General features: G+C 43.1%; 1 protein-coding gene across 7 annotated transcripts in view; it reads left to right on the forward strand.

Annotated features, from left to right (window-relative positions):
* HRH1 (histamine receptor H1) overlaps positions 1–17,307 on the forward strand; it is a 125,112-nt gene extending 107,805 nt beyond the window's left edge. For 6 of the 7 annotated variants that reach the window (XM_020981041.2, XM_020981043.2, XM_020981042.2 and 3 more), the window contains one exon: positions 13,009–17,307. In XM_020981041.2, the coding sequence (XP_020836700.1) occupies positions 13,048–14,526 (1,479 nt within the window). In that variant the 5' untranslated portion in view covers positions 13,009–13,047 and the 3' untranslated portion in view covers positions 14,527–17,307. Of the gene's footprint in view, positions 1–274; positions 2,093–13,008 lie in introns of those variants that run through there. The other variant, XR_002323449.2, reaches the window with a different exon arrangement.
* The last annotated feature ends 2,878 nt before the right edge of the window (positions 17,308–20,185 follow it).

A 20,185-nucleotide genomic window follows, 5' to 3' on the forward strand; every position in this document is an offset into this window, starting at 1 on the left:
GGAAAGGGGACGGCAGAGGATGAGATGGATGGATGGATAGTGTCATGGAAACAAGGAACATGAGCTTGGACAGACTTGGGGAGGTAATTGAAGATAGAAGAGCCTAGTGTGCTATGGTCCATGGGATGGTGAAGAGTTTGACACCACTGAACCACAACAGCAACCACAGCCACAAAAGTTCTCCCGAGACCTCTCTTTACTCATACCACGCCTGGGTTATTTCAGTGCTTCCCTAATTAGGCCTCTTGTCTCTTTCCTCTCCAATCCATTTCAGATACAGCAGCCGACGTGTAGATCTGGCCTTGTTGTCCCCCCCTCGGTGAACTCCGGTGGCTCCCTATCGCCTCTAGGACCAAATCTAAGCTCCTGTATTGGACTTTTATCGCCCTGCACAGCCTGTCCCCAGCATCCTTTTCCAGCCTTATTATACAGTCCTCCCCTTCTCGCCCTATCCGGTCCTACCAAACTTGCGTGTATGATCCTCATACACACACAACATCCCGTCTTTTCTCTCCACTCCTTTGTGTTATTGACTCTCCCCCATGCCAGGGACGCACTTCTTCTTCCTCACATCTTCCTTTTTTTTTCCTTCAAGATTTAGCCCATGGGGCAGCCAGGTGGTGCAGTGGATAGAACTCTGGCCTTGGAGTCAGGAGGACCTGAGTTCAAATGCGACTTCAGACACATGACACTTACTAGCTATGTGACCCTGGGCAAGTCACTTAACCCCAATTGCCTCACCAAAAAAAAAAGACAGCCTAACGGCCTCCTTCTACATGAAGCTCATGCTGATTCCCCCCAGCTGCTAGTGCCCTCCTCCCCAAAAAACTACCTTGTATATATTTTGTACAAAAATAAAGCCTTTCCTGCCCTCAAGAAGCTTACATTCTACTGGGGAAACAAAATACACATAAATAATTGTATATAAAATTATCTCCTTTGATTCTCTTTTAGGAGTAGATGTTATTATTTTCCATTTTACAAATGAGGCAACTGAGGCAGAGTTTTTTTTAATGGCTTGGACAGAGTTACAAAGCTAGGAAGTGTCTGAAGCTGGATTTGAACTCAGGTCTGTCCTGATTCCAGGCACTGAACACTATCCACTGAACCCCTAGTTGCCCCAGCAGAATAGGGCTGAAATGCAGCAGGAATAATTTAAATTTAGACCTCAAGAACACTCAAGATTCATATACCTTAACTGACAGAGGTAGAGAACTCTCTTGACTAAGGGATATCTAATAAGAAAATATGGAATAAGAGAAGAGATATCCACCTATCTAGACTAGTTGAGAGATAGTCTTGCCTAGAAGAAAAAAGAAGGGAGTTAGGATAGAAGCGACATTCTATGGTGATAAGTTTGACTTGTGCAAATAAACACACACCCAGAAGAAACCTAAGAGCCCCGAGTATCACCCTTGCAGGGTCAAAGTTTTACCCTAACTTGAAACAGGAGCAGAGGAAGGATTAATGGCCCTTTCTCAACAGTGGAGTCTTTGTCCTGCCTAGTCTTCAGGCTCCCAACTCAAGATAAGTAGAGAAAATCCCTCTTTTTTTTTTTTTCAGGATCACTAGACTTTGAATCACTACTTGGATTTTCTTTCCAGGTAGTATATTATACCCAAATTCCCAATAAGCATTTTATTTTTTAATGTTGTTCTAGTGATGTCATTTGCTGTTACATCACCTTCATTTTCAAATGTATCCTCAATCCATTCCTACCCCCATCAAGCCATCTCTTATAACAAAGATTAAAAAATAAATAAGGGGGGAAAGTATTTCAGCAGAACTACCCAATCTACTCATCAATCATGTCTGATAATAGATGTAATATTCTACACCCCTAGTTCCCATCTCTGTAAGGTGCATTTTTTTTTACTTTTCTCCAAGATCATTGTAATTATGCAGCATATGATTTTATTTTTTGCCTTTTGTTTGCATTGTTATGGTGGTTCTATATATTATTTTCCTGGTTTCCCAGTGCTTAGCACAGTGCCTGGCACGTAGTAGGTGCTTAATAAATGTTTATCAATTAGTTGATTGGTTCATTCTGCTTACTTCAGTCTGCATCTGTTCACATCAGTCTTCCCATGCTTCTCTGAATTCATCGTATTCATTGTTTCTTATACATAGTAATATTCCATTGCATTTGTATAACAGTTTATTCATTCCCAAATCAATCAGCGTCTTCTTTGTCTGCAGTTCTTTGCTACCACAAAAGTGCAGCTATAAATATTAAAGTACACACAGAAGCTTTCTTTCTCTCTTTTACTTATTTGGGATATATGTCCAGTAGTGGGATCTCTGGGTATGAACGTTTTAGTCACCTTCTTAGAATATTTCCAAATCATTTTCTAGAATCTATGTTTTCTTTCTGCTAGAATCGATTGTTTTCCAGATCAATTCACCATTCCACTAAAAGTGTGTTAGTATGCTTATCTTCCCACAGCCCCTCCAACATATTAACTATTTTTATCTTTTGTCATTTTTGCTACTCAAAAAGCATTTTAAAAGAAAACAGAGGCTAAATCAGCAGATCTCTGTTAGGAAGGACTCATCAGCAAAAGAGACAAGAAGTGTTAAAGGTTAACAGAGAAATAGGCAGTTTTCAATAGTCCCATTAAACACACAGGCTCACTACAGATCCAGAGTTCAAAAGGACTTAAAGAACAGCTCCCTCATTTCACAGATGAGGAAACTGAAGCCAACAGAAATTAAGTGACTTGCCCAAGTCTGCCCAAGACTTGCCCACTCTGGCTCTGACGTGTCACAGAGGTCATAGTGGCCAAGCAAGAATTTGAACCCAGATCCTCTGACTGTAAACCCATCCATTTTCCCACTATTCTTTATGCTCTTCCCCACTGCCCAATCCCCAATGCCCAATACAGAATCTTACCTATAGCAAAAGCACAGTATGGCATAGTAGAATGAATGGTGGTGTTTACAGTCATGAGACTTTATTATATTTCCCCTCCCACCACCACCATTTCACCTATGTGATCCTTAGCCCCTCTGAGTCTGTTTTCTCATCTATAAAATGAGGAATAGTACTTGTACCTCCTAAATCTCCATGGGTTGTCATAAGGAAAGTGCTTTGTAAACCTTAAAGTACTCTCCAGGATTATAGAATTTAGAGCTGGAATGAACCTTAGAGACCCTCTAATCCAGCCCCTTAATTTTTACAAATGTACTTAGAGTCCCAGAGAGGGGAAATAGCATGCTGAGGGCAAATAGATCATGAGTATAAATGGGAATTGTTGTTGTTATTGATGTTAGCAACAATATAAGATTAGTGAATTAACTAAGTTAACCAACAACTGTCAGAATATACCACACTGTAGACCATCTAACCCAATTCAGGTCCCATCTTGTCACACACACACACCCCTATTCAGTATACTCCAGTGGCTCCCTAACAGCTCCAGGGTCTGATACAAAATCCTATTTGGCATTCAAAGCCTTTCGTAACCTATCTCCTTCCTACCTTTCCAGTCTTCTCACTCCCCAACCCTAACTCTTCCATCCAGTGACACTGGCCTCCCAGTTGTTCCACAAACAAGACCCTCCATGTCTCAGCTTCAGGTATTTTCTCTGGCTGTGCCCCATGCCTGTAACACTGTCCTTCCTTTACTCCAGCTGCTGACCTCCCTGGCTTTTTTTAAGTCTCAACTAAAATCCCACCTTTTACAGGAAGTCTTTCCCAATCCCTCTCAAATCCAGGGCCTTCTTTCTTTCAATTATTTCCTATTTATCCTGTATATGGCTTGCTTTGTATATATTTGTTTGCATGTTGTCTCTTTCATTAGATGGTAAGCTCCTTGAAGGCAGGGAGTGTCTTTTGCCTCTTTTCTGTGCTTGGTATATAGTAGGTGCTTAGTAAATGTTTATTGAATGAATGAATGACAGGCCTATCAAGGGCTTCCTTGAGGGTAAGCATAATTTACAATCTGTAGTGTCAGCTTCAAAGGTTGGAGGCCTTCCCAAGACATTCTAATTTCCCTTAATTCAGGTACCTATTACAGATTAAAGCAGTATGATGTAATAGATAGGGCACCGGACTTGGAATAAAGAAGACCTCGGTTCAAATCCCTCCTCAGATACTAACTAGCTGTGTGACCCTGGGAAAATCACTTAACTTCTATTTGCCTCATTTCTACATCTGTGAAATGCAGGAGATGGAATTGATGGACTCTAAGATAGCTTTTAGCTGTAAATCTGTGACCCTATTGTCTATTTGCTATGAACTCATCCAGAGTTTTGCTGAAGCACTTGATCTTTTCATCTTGGACAACCAGCCACCTAGTATTAATTACCTGCTCCAGGAAACGGGGATTCCTTTTATTTGTCCTACATTTTTGCCTTTTAACCTTCAACAAGCTCTTAGCGCTTGGATTCTAGGATTAGATAAACAATTCCATGTTCACCCTAGCTATACCCTTCATATTTTATACACTTCAATTCCATCGATTTTCCTCAAAATAACAAGCATTTATTAAGTCCTTGCTTAGGTGTAAGGCATTACTAGGTGGCATACATACAAAGATAAAAATTGAACCATTTCTTTCCTCAACAAATTTATATTCTACTAGAATGATGGTGATGATCATAGCTGGCATTTATATAGTACCTCAAGGTTTGCAACGCTTTTTACAAATATTATCGCATTTGATCCTCACAACAGCCCTGCTATTATTATCCCTATTTTATCGATGAGACACAACTTAAGGGACTTCCTCAGGGTCACACAGCTAGTAAGTGTCTGAGGCTGGATTTGAACTCATATCCTCTTGATACCAAGTCTAGCACTCCCTCCGTTGGGCTGCCTAGAGTGATACAACATGCCCACACATTAGATAATACAAAATACATACTGAATCACTTCTAGGGAGAGAGCAGTAATAACTCAGAGGGATCTAGAAAGACTCATATAGGGGATGCCACTTTAACTGAGCCTTGAAGGAAACTCGGAACTCCAAGGGACAGAGTAAGGAAGGAAGCATGGGTACTGGCTGATACCTGGTTTGTCCCATGTGGGGAAGCGCAAAAAAGCCAGTCTTGCTGAACCGTAGAGTATGAGGGGGAGTCAAGTGTAATTAACATGGAGAGTTAGGCTGGTATCTCATAGGGAAGGGCTTTAAATGCTATCCCCTCTCAGCCATCCCTCTCTGGTCTGGGGTAATTTATTTAATCTTGTAAGCTCCTTGAGAAGCTATCTTTTGCCTCTTTTCATATCCCCAGGGCTTAGCACAGTGCCTGGCACATAGGAGGTGTTTAACAACTGTTTATTGATTGATTAATTAATCTTTTGCTTTTACTGATTGGCTCCTTCGTGGAAAGTCCTGTGCAAGGTACAAATATGAATAACACTTGCTCTCAAAGAAGTAACAGTTTCATTGGGAAGGTGAGATGAGTATACAAATAATTATAATAAAAGGCAGGATATGACAGAAGAAGAACATCATACCATGAAGATTCCAAGGAGGGAAAGAATCACATCTGGTCAGGAGTGGAGGGAAATCATGGAAACCTTCTTGGAAAAGACAGCAGTCGAGCTTGGATTTTGACATGCATCCTCACACTGCAATGTCTCATCCCTTTTATCATTTAAGTTACTCTTCTGTGGACTGTGGAATATGAAAGAGTGCCAGATTTTTAGTCAAAGCACCTGGGTTCTAATCTTGGCTCTGCCTTCCTCCTCCCTGTGTAGCCTTGGGCAGTTTACTTCACATTGCTGTTTCCTTTCCTGTAAGATTGGAGGGTTAGACTAGACGACCTAGAAGGTCTCTTAATCATTGGCACGATGATGGTATGTTACCTTCTCTACCCCATTACCTTTCATGAAAGCTCAGAATTCCACACGAACAAGCTCAAGTAACTGTCCTGTCCTATCTTCTCCCTTCCCTGTCTTCTTTGGCTACTCCTTTCCTCTTTGCATTGAGAGCAGCTTTCTTATTTTCTGTCTTGCTTGTTTGAATTCCTAACACCAAAATCCACAGGACCCCCCTGCTGGAGATCAAGGCCCTCACCTCTCCAGGTGGTAGGCTAGTGACTCGGCCTTTGGCCTGGGAGCTCAGGGGCTGAGGTGGGTGTCCTGAGGGTGAGTCACACAGCCCCATCCCAGAAGCACCCTGGCTGAAGTTACAGGGTTTTTCTTGGTGTGAGGTCTGATTTTTTCCTATGAAGGCACCAGGTCCTTGAGTTGGCCAGCAGCAAAGAGCAGCTAACAAATCACACAAGCAGCTATGCTCTCCAGAACACACAGACCTTTGGAAATGCATTGCCAAGGAGGGCTTTGTTGTCTTCATCCAAGGCCCGAGGCCACCAATAATGATGGTGAGGATCCAAAGCTCATCCATCTTTGCCCTCAAGAAACTGAAACGAGTCACCCAGGCAGAAGGCACTGCTTCCTAGCTCCACATGCCTTGGGCATCTTTCCTCTGGAAAGATCATAGAGGCAGGAATTCTTCCTGCAAAGGCTACTTTCCAGGGGCAGCTAGGTGGCACAGTGGATAGAGTACCAACCCTGAAGTCAGGAGGACCTGAGTTCAAATGTGGCCTCAGACCAAATACATGACACTTACTAGCTGTGTGACCCTGGGTAAGTCACTTAGCCCCAATTAAAAAAAAAAAAGACTTTTACCGGTGTCAAAGCACTTTCATATCCATTAATGAAGTTGAATCTCACAACAACCCCATGGAGGTAGAAAGGAGAGGTGCAATTATACCTGTTTAACAGATGAGAAAACTTAGGCTCAGAGGAACACCCATGGTAATGCAGATAATAAGGAATAAAACTAGAAAAAGAGCCTAGTTCTCCTAACTCCCAATCCATGGCACACTCAAGGCCCAGCTGGGCAAATGCACATTAAATGTCTATTCCAGTGGATACAAGCTACAAATCCATGAGTCAGATTGATCAGTCAGTCAACTAGCATTTATAAAGCTCCTTCTATGTGCCAGGCCCTGTGATAGCACCAGGAATACGAAGAAAATCCATAAAACCTAACACTCCCCACTCTCAATGAGCTCACAGTCTAACTGGGTCCAATAGAAAGGTGAGAGATAATATTTGAACCCTGATTCTCTGATTCCAATATCAGTTTGATTTTATGGGGGACTGAGATTGGGGTGTGCTGCTAAATGTTTACCGATGTGCTCTCAAGGTAAAAAAAAAAGTATGCTGTTAACATTTTTGCCATCATTTGATTAATTCTAAACACAATCAACAAATTAATAAAACAAGACTTGATGCGTAATGTTAGTCAATTTCTTAGGTGTGAATGCTCACCTTGAAAATTTAACAGTTGAGGGGCAGCGAGGTGGCGCAGTGGATAGAGCTCTGGCCTTGGAATCAGGAGGACCTGAGTTCAAATCTAGCCTCAGACCAAACACTTGACACTTACTAGTTGTGTGACCCTGGGCAAGTCACTTAACTCTGATTGCCTAACAAAACAAAGAAAAAAAAAGAAAATTTAGCATTTGACTCTAGGGAACCTCTACCAGCTGGCTCCACCCCCAGCCTCAGGTCTCTGTTTCCAGCTTCTACCCGGACTCTGGGGGAGGGGAGTCTTTTAAAATGATTGTGGGGAGAAATGGAAAGAAGAGTGGAGGCCTAGGTGGTAAACTATCATAACGTAGATCAATTACACTAAGAGTCTGGAGTAGTTTGGGTTTGACCTTAGGAAAGGAGAAAAAGAAAGGTGTGCAGGCAGGCAACGCACTGGAGGCTGCTGGTTAGAGAGCTGAGCGTTAAAGTTTCAGTGTAACCTCAGAAATCAGCAGACGTTACAAATCAGGACTTGATATGGGCATGTGTACACATATGTGAATATGTGCATTTTTCTTCCCAGAGAGCCTGTTATTAAACATTTACATTCCTAGGTGCAGGAGTGATTGCAAAACAAGCATTAACAGGACTGGATTCAAGCCAAGTCAAGACAACAATCATTTATTAAATTCCTACTATGTTCCAGGCACTATGCTAATCTCTGGTGCTAGAAAGGCAAGGCACAGCTAGGTAGCGAAGTGGATAGAGCACTGGCCCTGGAGTCAGGACGAACTGAGTTCAAATCCAGCCTCAAACACTTGACACTTACTAGCTGTGTGACCCTGGGCAACTCACTGAACTCCATTGCCTAGCCCAAAAAAAAAAAAAGGCAAAAGACAGTCCCTGCCCTCAGGGGGCTCACAGTCTAAAGGGGGAGACAACATGCAAACAACTGTGTACAAACAAGATATGGTCAGGATAAATTGGAGATAATTAACAGAGGAAAGGCATTGGAATTCAGGAGGTTCAGGAAAGGGGGTGGGATTTTAGCTGGGACTTGAAGAAAGCCAGTTCTTGAATAGAGGAAATGAAAAAGGAGGAGTTGCTTCATTACCCTAGAGAGTCAACATTCCTGCTAACTTAATGACAGAATGGTATAATAAAATATGCTGAGAATCTGAACTTCATCTGAACCTAATTTATTATGTCCTATAAGGAACTGGGGGTATCTAACCTAGTAAAGAATTAGGGGTATAATGATAACAGTTTTCAAACATTTGAAGAGCTGTCATATGAAAGAGGGTGTAGACTGTGTCTAGAAGTTACAGTGAAGGCAGATTTCAGCTAAATATAAAGAACTCATAGTTGCAATTAGAGCTGTCAAAAATAGAATTAGCAACCCAGTGAGATATCATTAACTGTCACCATAGGCATTCAGGGAGAGGTTGTCTGTCTGTATTCCCCCTATGTGGCATATGTCCCTGGTAAAGGCATGTGTGTTAGGCTGTGTGTCCTGCTGCCTGAGGTCTCGGGACTAGGCACTGATGGCTCTGTATCACAGGGTAGCAACTTCTGTGTTTTCCTTTAATAAGCCTTTTCTCCCCATGGTAGCAGGACCCTGACAAGGTTTCACCAAGGAAAAAAAAGAAAGCAAGAATAATAACTCCCCTTTAAGGTTTGCAAAGAGCTTTGGTTTCTGCCACAGTCCTGTGACATAGGTGGTCTAATGATTATTCTCCCCATTTTATAGCTGAGGAAGCGGGGACAGGGAGGGCTTAAATAATTTGCCAACAGTCAAAAAGCTACCTGGAATGCTGCCTCTTGCATATTCCTTGTAGGCATAGAGGGGCTAAACTTGGAGTCGAGAAGAGCCAAGGTCAAATCCAGCCTCAGATGCCTACTGGCTAGCTGGGTAACCCTGGGAAGCCTCTGTCTTCCTCAGTTGCCTTATCTACAAAATGGGGATGATAACAGCATCTTGCCCCCCGCGGTTGTTGTGAGGATAAGATGAGATATTTGTAAAGTACTTCACAAACCTGAAAGCACTGAATACCAGTTGTTATTGTTGTTGTTACATGGCATGCCTTTTGGTCATTAGAAGTACGGAGGCGGCTTGTATCTGCCCTCGCATAGGGCCAGAAGTACCGTGAGGGACTCTGGAAAGTCACCTGTGTCCAGAATCGTCCCTACGTTCATGGGATGCTCTCTGATCCCACCATCAGGACTTCATTCCTTTGGATTTTCAAAGCTTTTCATATTTCTGGAGTTTTCCATGAAAAATACAACTCCCCCTAGGAGGAATGACAGAGTTCTCCCTACGTAGTCAGTCCCAGTCCTGCAGGTTCCAGAAAAGACCACGTTGGAGGAGGCTTTGTGGGAGAGGGTAGCCTTGGCGATTCCTGGGAAGCAGTTGCCAACATGCGTGGGTCCCCTTTGGAAGATCTGGGTGTGCATGAGTTGCCAGGAGGAGGTTGGGCAGAGAACAATGTCACATGATCAATCAATCAATAAGCAGTTGCAGTATTATGTGCCTACTATAGGCCAGGTGAGGCCCAAGTGCAATTTAAAACTACAGCTCCTGCTGGTTTTCCATGCCATCCAAGTCCCTAGCCCCTGTCCTCAAGTGTGGGTACTTAAGAAGCAAGGAACCAGGGAATGAGGGGGCACTCAGGGCCTTCAGCACAACATGTTGCTCCTTATGGGTTCCTTAAGACTGAGGAGGAGTAAGAAGATCATCACAAACATGATATATGAATAAGAGGGATAGGGGGCAGGGTAGGATTCGAACTCAGATCTTTCTGACTCGTAAGTCCAAGGTTCTATCCATTATGCAACCTAGCTGCCTAGAGATCTAGAGAGGTTAAGTCAACTTACCCATGGTCACATTCTCAGGAAGTATCGGAGCTAGATATTCTGGAAGTTCTTGCAGAAGCCCACATGGGTAGACAATCTCTGAGGTCTTCCCCAATTCTGAGAAACTAAGATTCTGTGATTAGGTTGATAGCCAACAATACCCTGTGGTAGTGGTACCTAGGATTAGAACTGGAGTAGATGGGCCCAGGTGTTAGGAAAGGGAACCTAAAGGGAAATAGGAGACCCACGCAGCCATACTTTCTCCCTACCCTTCTCTTTCCAAAGGCTAGGAGCATTGGGGCTGGATAGAGAGCCACATCCAGGTTGATGAAAGGTGTGACAAGCCCCTCCATCTTCCAGCTCCTTTGGTCCTGCTTTTTCTGGGGCCAAGCCCCAAGACGAACTTCATTCTGTCCCTGCAGACTGTCTAATTGAGGACGTAGCCCTGGGGTACACTCCCATTAAGGGGCTGCTATGGGCACAATGATGATCCTGCAAAGTAGCCTGAGGGTTGGTCAAATGGTAGGAGTAAAACCAAAAGACAGCAGTGTCAGGAAAACCCAGGGAGAGAGACTCTCTCAGAGGAGTGTCAGAGGTGCCAAGAAAAAGTCAAGATGCATGAGAATTAAGAAAAGGCCACTGGATTTAGCAATGAAATGATCACTGTTAATAGAAAAAAAAAATTTAAAGTTGGGAAAGACCTCATAAGCCATCTAGTGCAACTTCCTGATTTTATAGATGAAGAACTGAGGTCATCCACAGAGGCTGGATGACTTGTGATCAGTCACACGAGCCCATGAGTTACAGAGTTGAAATTTGAACGCAGGTCCTGTGACTTCAAATCCAGTACACTTTGTACTGTACCCCGCTGCCTCTGAGGACCTTCCTCTGCGGGGAAAGCAATTGATTGGTGGAAATAAAATCCTGACCAAAAGGGGTTAAGGAATAACAGGAGGTAAGAAAGAAGAGGTGATGAGTATCGTTAGATAGCTTTTTCTAGAGGGCTGGCCATAAAAGGAAGGAGAGATGCAGGATGGTAATTTGAGGGAATGGTAAGATGAAAATGAAAGCTTTTTAAGGTTAGGAGAGTTGTGGGCATATCTAGAGTCAGCAAGAAAGGAACCGATGGATAAGGAGAAATTGAAAAGTAGGGAGACACAAGGGGTAAGCTCCTGGAAGAGACAGAAAGGGATGGGATCAAGGGTACAAATGGAGGAATTGGCCTTGACAAGGAGGAAAAAAACCCCTCTTCCTCAAGGACTGAAGGAGAGGAGCCAAAAATGAGAAATTACATTGAGATTTGAGGCGTGAATTGGGAAAAAGAAATAACTCATATGTTTGCCACCTCCCTGACAGAGAGATGATGGACTCAAGATGCAGAATGAGACAGATATACTTTTTTGGACATGACCAATGTGGGAATTTGTTTTTCTTGACTATGCACCTTTTTTTTTTTTTACAAGAGTTTTGCTTCTCTTTTTTCCCAGTCGGGAGGAGCAGAGGGTAAAAAAAAAAAAAGGAATGCTTGTAAATTGAAAAATGTTTTAAGTGGAGAGAAAAGGGGGAAGGGAAAAGAAGAGGAAGAGGAAGACAGAGGGAAGAAGGAAGAGGGAGAGGGAGAGAGAAAGAGGAAAGAAAAGGGAGAAAAGAGGGGGGAGAGAGAAGGAGAAGAAGAGGAAGAGGGAGGGAAGAAAGGGGAGAAGAGAGAGAAAGAGGGAAGAAAAGGGAGGAGAGAGAGCTGACAAATGATGGCTTCAATTTTTTGAGAAAAGTATGAAGCAAGGTTCTCTGCTGAATGGGCCCCAGAACTCATCCATGAGTACCTTGTAGTATAGTTAGATCATAAGATGTGCACATAAAAAGATTACCCCACAATACATAAAGTGTATGAGAAATCCAAATTGATAGGCAAACATTATAAATTAAAGAAGAAAGAGATCATGGTTGGATGGACAGGTCAGAGAAGACTGCTCAGGAACTATGGAGAAAAATCAAAATTTAAAGAATAAATTTAGGAGACCTTACATAAAAGTTTAAGTCATGAGACTAGATCAATTCCATAGCATAGTGAGCATAGGCAGCAATTACATCTTGTGACATACCTACATTTAGGGGATAAAAAGTTAACTTTTTTAAAAACTTTAAAAGTTTAAGTTTCAAAAGAGAAACCAGATAAAGAGTAGTTAGAAAGGTGAGAGGAAAACCAGGATCATCATAAAATCAGCATTTTAAAACTAAAAGAGACCTAAGAAATCATCTAGACTGGGGCTCTTCACCATTTTTTTTTTGCCATTGGCCACTTAGGCAATCTGGTACAGAGAGACTATGAACCCCCTTTCAGAATCATGTCTTTAAATAATTGAGTGAAATGCTAAATTTCAATTAAGGGTTAGAAAAAAAAGAAAGAAAGAAAGAAAGAAAGAAAGAAAGAAAGAAAGAAAGAAAGAAAGAAAGAAAGAAAGAAAGAAAGAAAGAAAGAAAGAAAGAAAGATGTCATTTTTTTTCCCATCCAAGTTCATGGACTCCCTGATATAATGTTGTCATTAGAACGCTTGGTCTTATCTAACCTCTTTAAATGAGATAATCAAATAAGATGATATTTATAAAGCGCTTAGCATAGTGCCTGGCATATAGTAGGTGTTTGCCCTTCTCCTTCATTTCATAACTGAGGAAACTAAAGGTGATGGGATTCACCTAAGATTTCACCAAGGCAGAGCCAGGACCAGTTGCACATCTGTGAGCTCGGTTATCGATGCTCTCAGACAGGCACCTCTCTCTGTCAAAGCAGATGGTGATGCCCGAGGACAGGTGTAAATCCTAGGACTTCAGCTGTACCACACTATAAATAGGCACCAAAGCATTTGCTGATATCACTCTCTATCTCCTTCCAGGAAGTCACCAGAAAAAGTGAGAGCTTCCTCTGGCACCCGATGACCCCTCCCACCTCCTCCGGTCTCCAAGAAGGAACCATGTGTGAGGTCAACAAGACAGCTGACGCTGCTAATAAGCCCCATTTGGTGCCCTTAATGGTGGTGCTGAGCAGCATCTCCCTAGTTACAGTGGGGCTCAACCTCCTGGTACTCTATGCAGTGAGGATAGAGAAAAAACTGCACACTGTGGGCAACCTGTACATCGTCAGCCTCTCCGTAGCTGATCTGATTGTGGGTGCCGCCGTCATGCCCTTGAATATTGTGTACCTCTTTAGGTCCCTAGAGCGGCCTCTCTGCCTCTTCTGGCTCTCCATGGACTACGTGGCAAGCACCGCCTCCATCTTTAGCGTCTTCATTCTTTGCATCGACCGCTACCGCTCCGTCCAGCACCCCCTCAAGTACCTACGGTATCGCACCAAGACCAGAGCGATAGTCACCATCTTGGTCACCTGGTTCCTGGCCTCCCTGTGGATCATCCCCATTCTGGGATGGAGAAGCTTTTGGCCAGAAACTGACAAGTTAAATGAGGACAAGTGTGAGACAGATTTCTACAAGGTCACTTGGTTCAAGGTGATGACTGCCATCATCAACTTCTACCTGCCCACCTTGCTGATGCTCTGGTTCTATTCCAGGATTTACAGGGCTGTGCAGCAGCATTGCCAGCACCGAGAATTCATCAACGCATCCTTCCCATCCTTCTCAGATGGCAACATGAGTCACAAAAAGCACAGGATCTGCCTCCCAAAACAGGAGCAAGATGCCAACCTGGAGACTTTGAAAAGGAAGCCAGAAGGCACTTACTATCACATTAGTAACAGCATCCCCACGAAGGCCCGGGACCCAGCAAAGGAGTCACATCCAGAGAAGAAAATGCCTCAAGGTTTTGAACAAGAGGATGAGGAAGTGGTGGTCAAAGACCACTACTTCCCTATTGACATTGTGCAGCCTCAGCCTGGAATAGAGGAGACGGGAAAATACATGTCCATTCACCAGAGCCTACCAGACCCCAAAGAGCTGTCCCCAGCCATTCAATATGCCAGTGAGACGTCTGAGGAGACCATATTTGCTGAGGCATCCTCCCATCCAACAGACTCCATTGCTGTCACTGAATCAGCCACAGACATGCCTGCTGAAGGCCAAGCCAAGACCAAAGCAACCTTCGGCCTGGATTACCTGGCCTTCACCTGGAAAAGGCTTCGCTCCCATTCCAGGCAATACATAAAGGGTTTGCATATGAACCGGGAGAGGAAAGCGGCCAAACAGCTGGGCTGCATCATGGCGGCCTTCATTCTCTGCTGGATCCCATACTTCATCTTTTTCATGGTCATTGCTTATTGTACAAAATGCTGCAATGAACACGTCCAGATGTTCACCATGTGGCTGGGCTACATCAACTCTACCCTGAACCCCCTCATTTACCCCCTCTGCAACGAGAACTTCAAGAAGGCTTTCAAAAAGATTTTCCACATTCGCTCCTAAAGGGAAACTTCAGGGGTGGGGTGTAGAGATGAAAATGACTTCGAAAGAAGAAATAAATGAGGGCAGAAAGACTGCTTGGATTTCCAGAGTACCCAAACTTTCCAGGGTTTCAAGAAGAGGTGCATGACTAGAAATCTTGGAAATCCCCTATTCCTCATTGGAGGTAGTACAGATGAGTGGTTGAAATGGAATTGGAGTGGAATTGAAAACAGAGATTTAAAAGTTCACAGCATTTCAAGCAAAGCCCTGGCCGGGCTCCTGACCCCTTCAGGGCTTCCAAGGAGTTCTAGGATTTTGACTATGGCTCTGATATTTGGGAGGTGGATTAAATGCCTTGGTTTCTATGGGCTCAAACCCACATGGAGAGATGAGCAGAACCCTAGAGGAGCCCTGAGATGTATAAAGACAGGCTCAGGGCATGACTGGGATATAACCACACTGAGTGTTAGTTAAAACAAACATTCAGGAGTTTGTATAGCTGCATGAGAACTGTTGCTTCACCTGGGGAGGCAACACATATATCCTCCAGAGCCTACGATTACTCAGACAATTTAGAGACTTCCCTTGGGAAGCTGCTGGATGACCTCTAAGATCCCTTCCAGCTTGGAATCTATAATCTTCTTTAACTAGTTTACAAGCCACGCAAAAAAAAAATTTTAATTGGTGGTGTTATTTTAAAATTGTATGTAGCTTTCAATCTTCTCACCCCACACTCACCCCTTACCCACATAAAATACCAGGATTCCCTAGCTTGGTCCCAGAATTGACTCCAAATGGCTTTTGGCTATTTCCAAAAATAAAATCTATTCTCTAAGGATAATAATAATAATTGATGACTCTTCAGCCTTTTAAAGATTGCAAAGCACTTTACTCATACTATCTCACAAAAATTCTTTGAGAAAGGTACTAAAGGTATTATTATTCCCTTTTACACCTGAGGAAACTGAGGTTAAGTGTCTTGCCCAGGGTCATGCAACTATAAATGTCAGAAGCAGAATTTGAACTCCAGTCTTCCTGACCTCTAAGTCCAGCATGCTGTCTACTCTACCAGCCTGACTCTCAAGGAATGAAGATTTGTCACCCTTGAAGGGATCCCAAAGTACCATCAGCTCAGAAGGGCATTCCAGATAAGTCCCCATGATATACTGAACAATGGTAGTCTCACTGCAATAGCTGTGTGACCTTCCAAGGAGCCAATTTAACAGGGACAACAATCTCCTTGAGTGTATTAGCACTAGTCTGTTTGTTTTTTTAAAAAAATCCTATCATATTATACTATATTCCTTTCAGTCAGTCAATGAGCATTATTAAATGCCTGCTATGTGCCAGGCAGTGTGCTAAGTGCCGGGGATTTAAAGAAAGGCATATGCCAGTTCCCTGCTCACATAGGGAAGATAACATGCAAATAACAATATAAAAAGAAGCTATGTACAGGATAAATGGGAGATAATCAACAGAGGGAAGACACTAAAATTGATGGGGATTGGAAAAGGTTTCCTGTAGGAGGTGGGATTTTAACTGGAATTTAAAAGCAAGTGGGGAAGCAGAGATAAGAAGGGAGAACATTGCTGGCATGGGGGATAGCCAGAGCCTGGAGCTGAGACATGGTTTTGTAGCAATGCCTCCCACAAAGAAACATAGGACTGTAGATTTAGAGCTGAAAGGGACTGTGGTCATCTAATCCAACTCTATCATTTTACAGATGAGGAAACTGAGACTCAGATTTGCCCTGTGTCACACTGGTAATAAATAAGCAGTAGAACCCAGACTGAAATCTAAGTCCATAGTTCCAGTAAAGCTATGACTACGTGCAAGAGTGATAGAGTGGGTGAATTTTTAGTCAGAGGACCTGGTTCTCCCTCATAATGGCTAGCTGCCATTTATACTGTGCTTTAAGATTTGCAAGGCAATTTATATGTTATCTCACACAATCCTTAAAAAACAATCCTGCAAGGTTGATGCCATTATTATCTCATTTTACAGGTGAGGAAACTGAGACTTAGAGAGGTGACTTAACTAAGATCACACTGGTAGTAATTGGCTGAAGCAGGATCTGAATTCAGGACTTCTTGTCTTGAAGTCTGGCACTCCATGTGCTACATCATTTAACCTCTTTCAGCCTCCATTTCTTCGTCTGTAAGATGGGGTGAAGACAGGATTAAACTAGATGATCTCCAAAATTCTTTACAGCTCTAAATCTATGATACTATGATTTTTTCTTAGTTTCTATCAAGATGCAGAATGGGGTATAGAGAATCAGCCTGGCAGTCAGAAAAACCCGGGTTCAAGTCTAGCCTCTGATATATATTGGGTGTGTGAAACTGCGCAAATCACTAAACTTTTCAGTGTGCCAGAAAACAGTTTGCTAACCTGCATCAATGCAATGAGGTTTCCACATTGGCAGCTGCCCATACTGATGATCTCACAGGACCAGAACACCCCTCTGCCCCTCCCCCCCAAAAAAAAGCTGAAAGCTCACATTAGGATGTAATAATACACACTGAAAACAGGAGTCATCTGCAAAATCTGGTGTTTTGTCTTCTGTGCTCATGCTTACACGCTTATAATGCAGTACTTATATAGTTTAAATAAGAAGTTTGAGCTGTTACAATGTCGTGTTACAATGGCTGTTTATTTATTGATATTTAGTGGAGTCTACCTTGTACTTCTGAGGGACCTGAGATTGCACTGCCCAATGCTACAGGGTTTATGTCTGGTATCATTTGTAAAGTTCATTTAGAAAAGGAATTATTTTTTATTAAAAAAAGCAAAAACCACTCATTCCTTTTCTGTTTACTTTATGTCCATCCCCACATGTAATTCCCCCCAAACTGGGGGAGTCTAAGAGCCTTGACACCTTGATCTGGAAGCTACAGTATGCCATTTCCCAGGGTACTGATGGTCTCCCAAAAAAGTCTCCCTTTCGAGTGCCAATTCCCAGGATCTTAAGAGCAAACAAAAGAAACACATTCATTCAGTCCTTGTTCTATTCACTGATTCACCTGTTCATCTGTTCAACAAATAGTTATTAAGTACCTACTGTGTGCAAAGCCCCTGTGTGAGGTCCTGGGAGGGTAGGAAGGTCTACAAATGTATACAGCAGGTATCATAAATGTGCTGTAGAACAAGTTTATCTGGGCATTCACTCTTTTTTTTACTCCCTCCTCTCAATAGGAAAGAGAAAGAGTTAATTCTTAATAGACCATATATTTCTCGTCTCATAGTCTTCCCTTGGAGACCAAAAAGAATGACCTTCCCTCCGGTCTCCACTTTTACCCCATCCCTCTTCTGAAGAAGGAAAATGTACACCTGGCTTTAGTTGCAACATAGCAACATAGCTGGGTCATAGACTGAGGATTAATTGATCCTAGTTTCTCTCTCTCTCTCTCTCTCTCTCTCTCTCTCTCTCTCTCTCTCTCTCTCTCTCTCTCTCTCTCTCTCTCTCTCTCTCCCCACACACACACTCCCTCTCTGTCTTTCTCCCTCCTGCCCTCCTATTCTCTCTCTCCTGTTTTAAGACCTTATAAATAAAAATTATTAATAAAAATCATCACTACATAATCCTCTCACCATACTACTGAGGTATAGGTGCTAGGGGTGCTGGGACCCTGAAATCACGACACTTGGGTTCTGACCAAATGAATTCGACCCAAGTCTTTTTCCAGCCAAAGACAAGGTTTATTACAGAAGAAACATACAGGCCAGACTCTTAAGGAATCTGAACATTAGTGATGCTCGTAAGGACGAGTGGGCATGAGGAAGTCTCAGTGCTTAAATAGGGGCCAGGATAGATCTTATATACAGCCAAGTAATTTGGGGTGATGGGAGGAGGGGCTAGGAGGAAGATCTTGAAGCTGAGGTGACTGGGGGAGGAGTTTAGGGAGAATCCCAATGGGAGTGTCTAGGAGGTTGAATGGGGTCATCCTGGAATGGACAGTGAAGGGCTAGGCTTTATAAGGGTAACGAAGAACTGGAAGATAGGGAAGGAAGAGGTTGAATAGGATCTGGATACGATCAGGGATGGAAAATATAACCCAGAGTTATAGACAATAGAGCACTAGGCTTCATTAGGGTATCAAAAGGAGATAGGGCATGGGATAAGGAAGAGCCAGTAAAAGAATAAGAGATAAGGAAAGGCCAGTTGAGTGGATTATAGCCACAGGCAACTGCTTGAGACTTCCTTGACTAGGTGAGTTCAAAGAAAGTTGAAGGGTTTTCTGGGGCCAGTAAACAAATGGGACCTAAATTCTTTTTGGGGTGAAGGTCAAAAGTCTCAGCTTGAGCCCATAACCCATCAATACTATGCATGAAACAGTTGGGGGGGGGGTGCATTTTCAACAGAGATCTAGACCTCCAGCCTGATTAAATTCCATGAATTTCCAGCTATATACTGTTGTCCTCCATTGCCCTTCCCTGGTGTAGAATGAATATACAGATATTCAGTGCAAGACAGTCATGCTCAATCACAGGGTTTTTTGATTAGACTATTGAGAAAACTCATGTTAACTGCCTTCTAGCATCAGAAAGCAAATGGAGAAAGTTGAGAGGGAGAGGAGTAAAACTCTTCATAGCTGTTCCTCAGTTTCTAAAGGAGCGATTGCAATGAGCACCTTCAGTCCAAGTTTGCTCCATTGAGTGGAAGCATTGCTCACAGGAGAGTTCCTGGTATCGGGGTCCGCAGTGTAAAACGATAGATGGAGTTGCCTCCAGTTTGCCTACTCTAAGTCAACAAGCCCTTATTAAGTGCCTCCTATGTGCCAAACACTGTGGCAAGCCCTGGGGATACAGAGAAACACAAAAACAGCCCCTGCCCTCAAGGAGCTTACATTCTAATTGAGGAAACAACATTCAAACAACTATGTGCAAACAAGAAGCAAACAGGATAAACTGGTGATAATGCTCTAGCATTCCAGGGCACTGGGGAAATCTTGAAGAAAATGGGATTTTAGTTGAGACTCAAAGGAAGCCAGGAAGGGGGGGGATTGAAGAGGGAGAGAATTCTAGGCATGAGGGGCAGCTAGTGAAAATGCAGAAAGCTAGGAAATGGAGTGTCTTGTGTGAGAAAAAGCCAGAAACAGGGGCAGCTGGGTGGTGCAGTGGACAGAGCACCAGGCCCGAAGTTAGGAGGACCTGAGTTCAAATCTGACCTCAGACCAAACACTTGACGCTTATTAGCTGTGTGACCCTGGGCAAGTCACTTAACCCCAATTGCCTTTAAAAAAAAAAAAGCCAGGAGGCCAGTATTCTGGATCATAGAATACATGGAGAGGAGGAAGGTATAAAAAGACTGGAAAGAGAAGGAAGAAGATTTTGAAGTATTTTAAAAACCAAACAGATCATTCTATAGATTTGATCATAGAGGTGATGGGCTCTCCATCACCTGGAGATGATTAGACCTGTGCGTTGGGAAGATCATTGCGAGGGCCAAGGAGAGGCTAGGCAGGGAAACCAACCAAAGATAGAAGAAAGCTTTGCAATGGTCTATTAATGAGGTGATGGGGGCCTGTACCTCGTAGGGTAGTGGCAGTGTCACAGGACAGAAGAGGGCATATATGGGAACAGCCATGAAGTTACAATGGGCAAGACTGGGCAATAGACTGGATATGGGAGTAGGTGAGAGAGTGAGGAGTCCAGGTTCTGGGCATGAGTGACTAGGAGG

This window comes from Phascolarctos cinereus, unplaced genomic scaffold, assembly GCF_003287225.1.
Source record: "Phascolarctos cinereus isolate Bilbo 61053 unplaced genomic scaffold, phaCin_HiC Scaffold_4;HRSCAF=312, whole genome shotgun sequence".
Lineage (NCBI taxonomy): Eukaryota > Metazoa > Chordata > Mammalia > Diprotodontia > Phascolarctidae > Phascolarctos > Phascolarctos cinereus.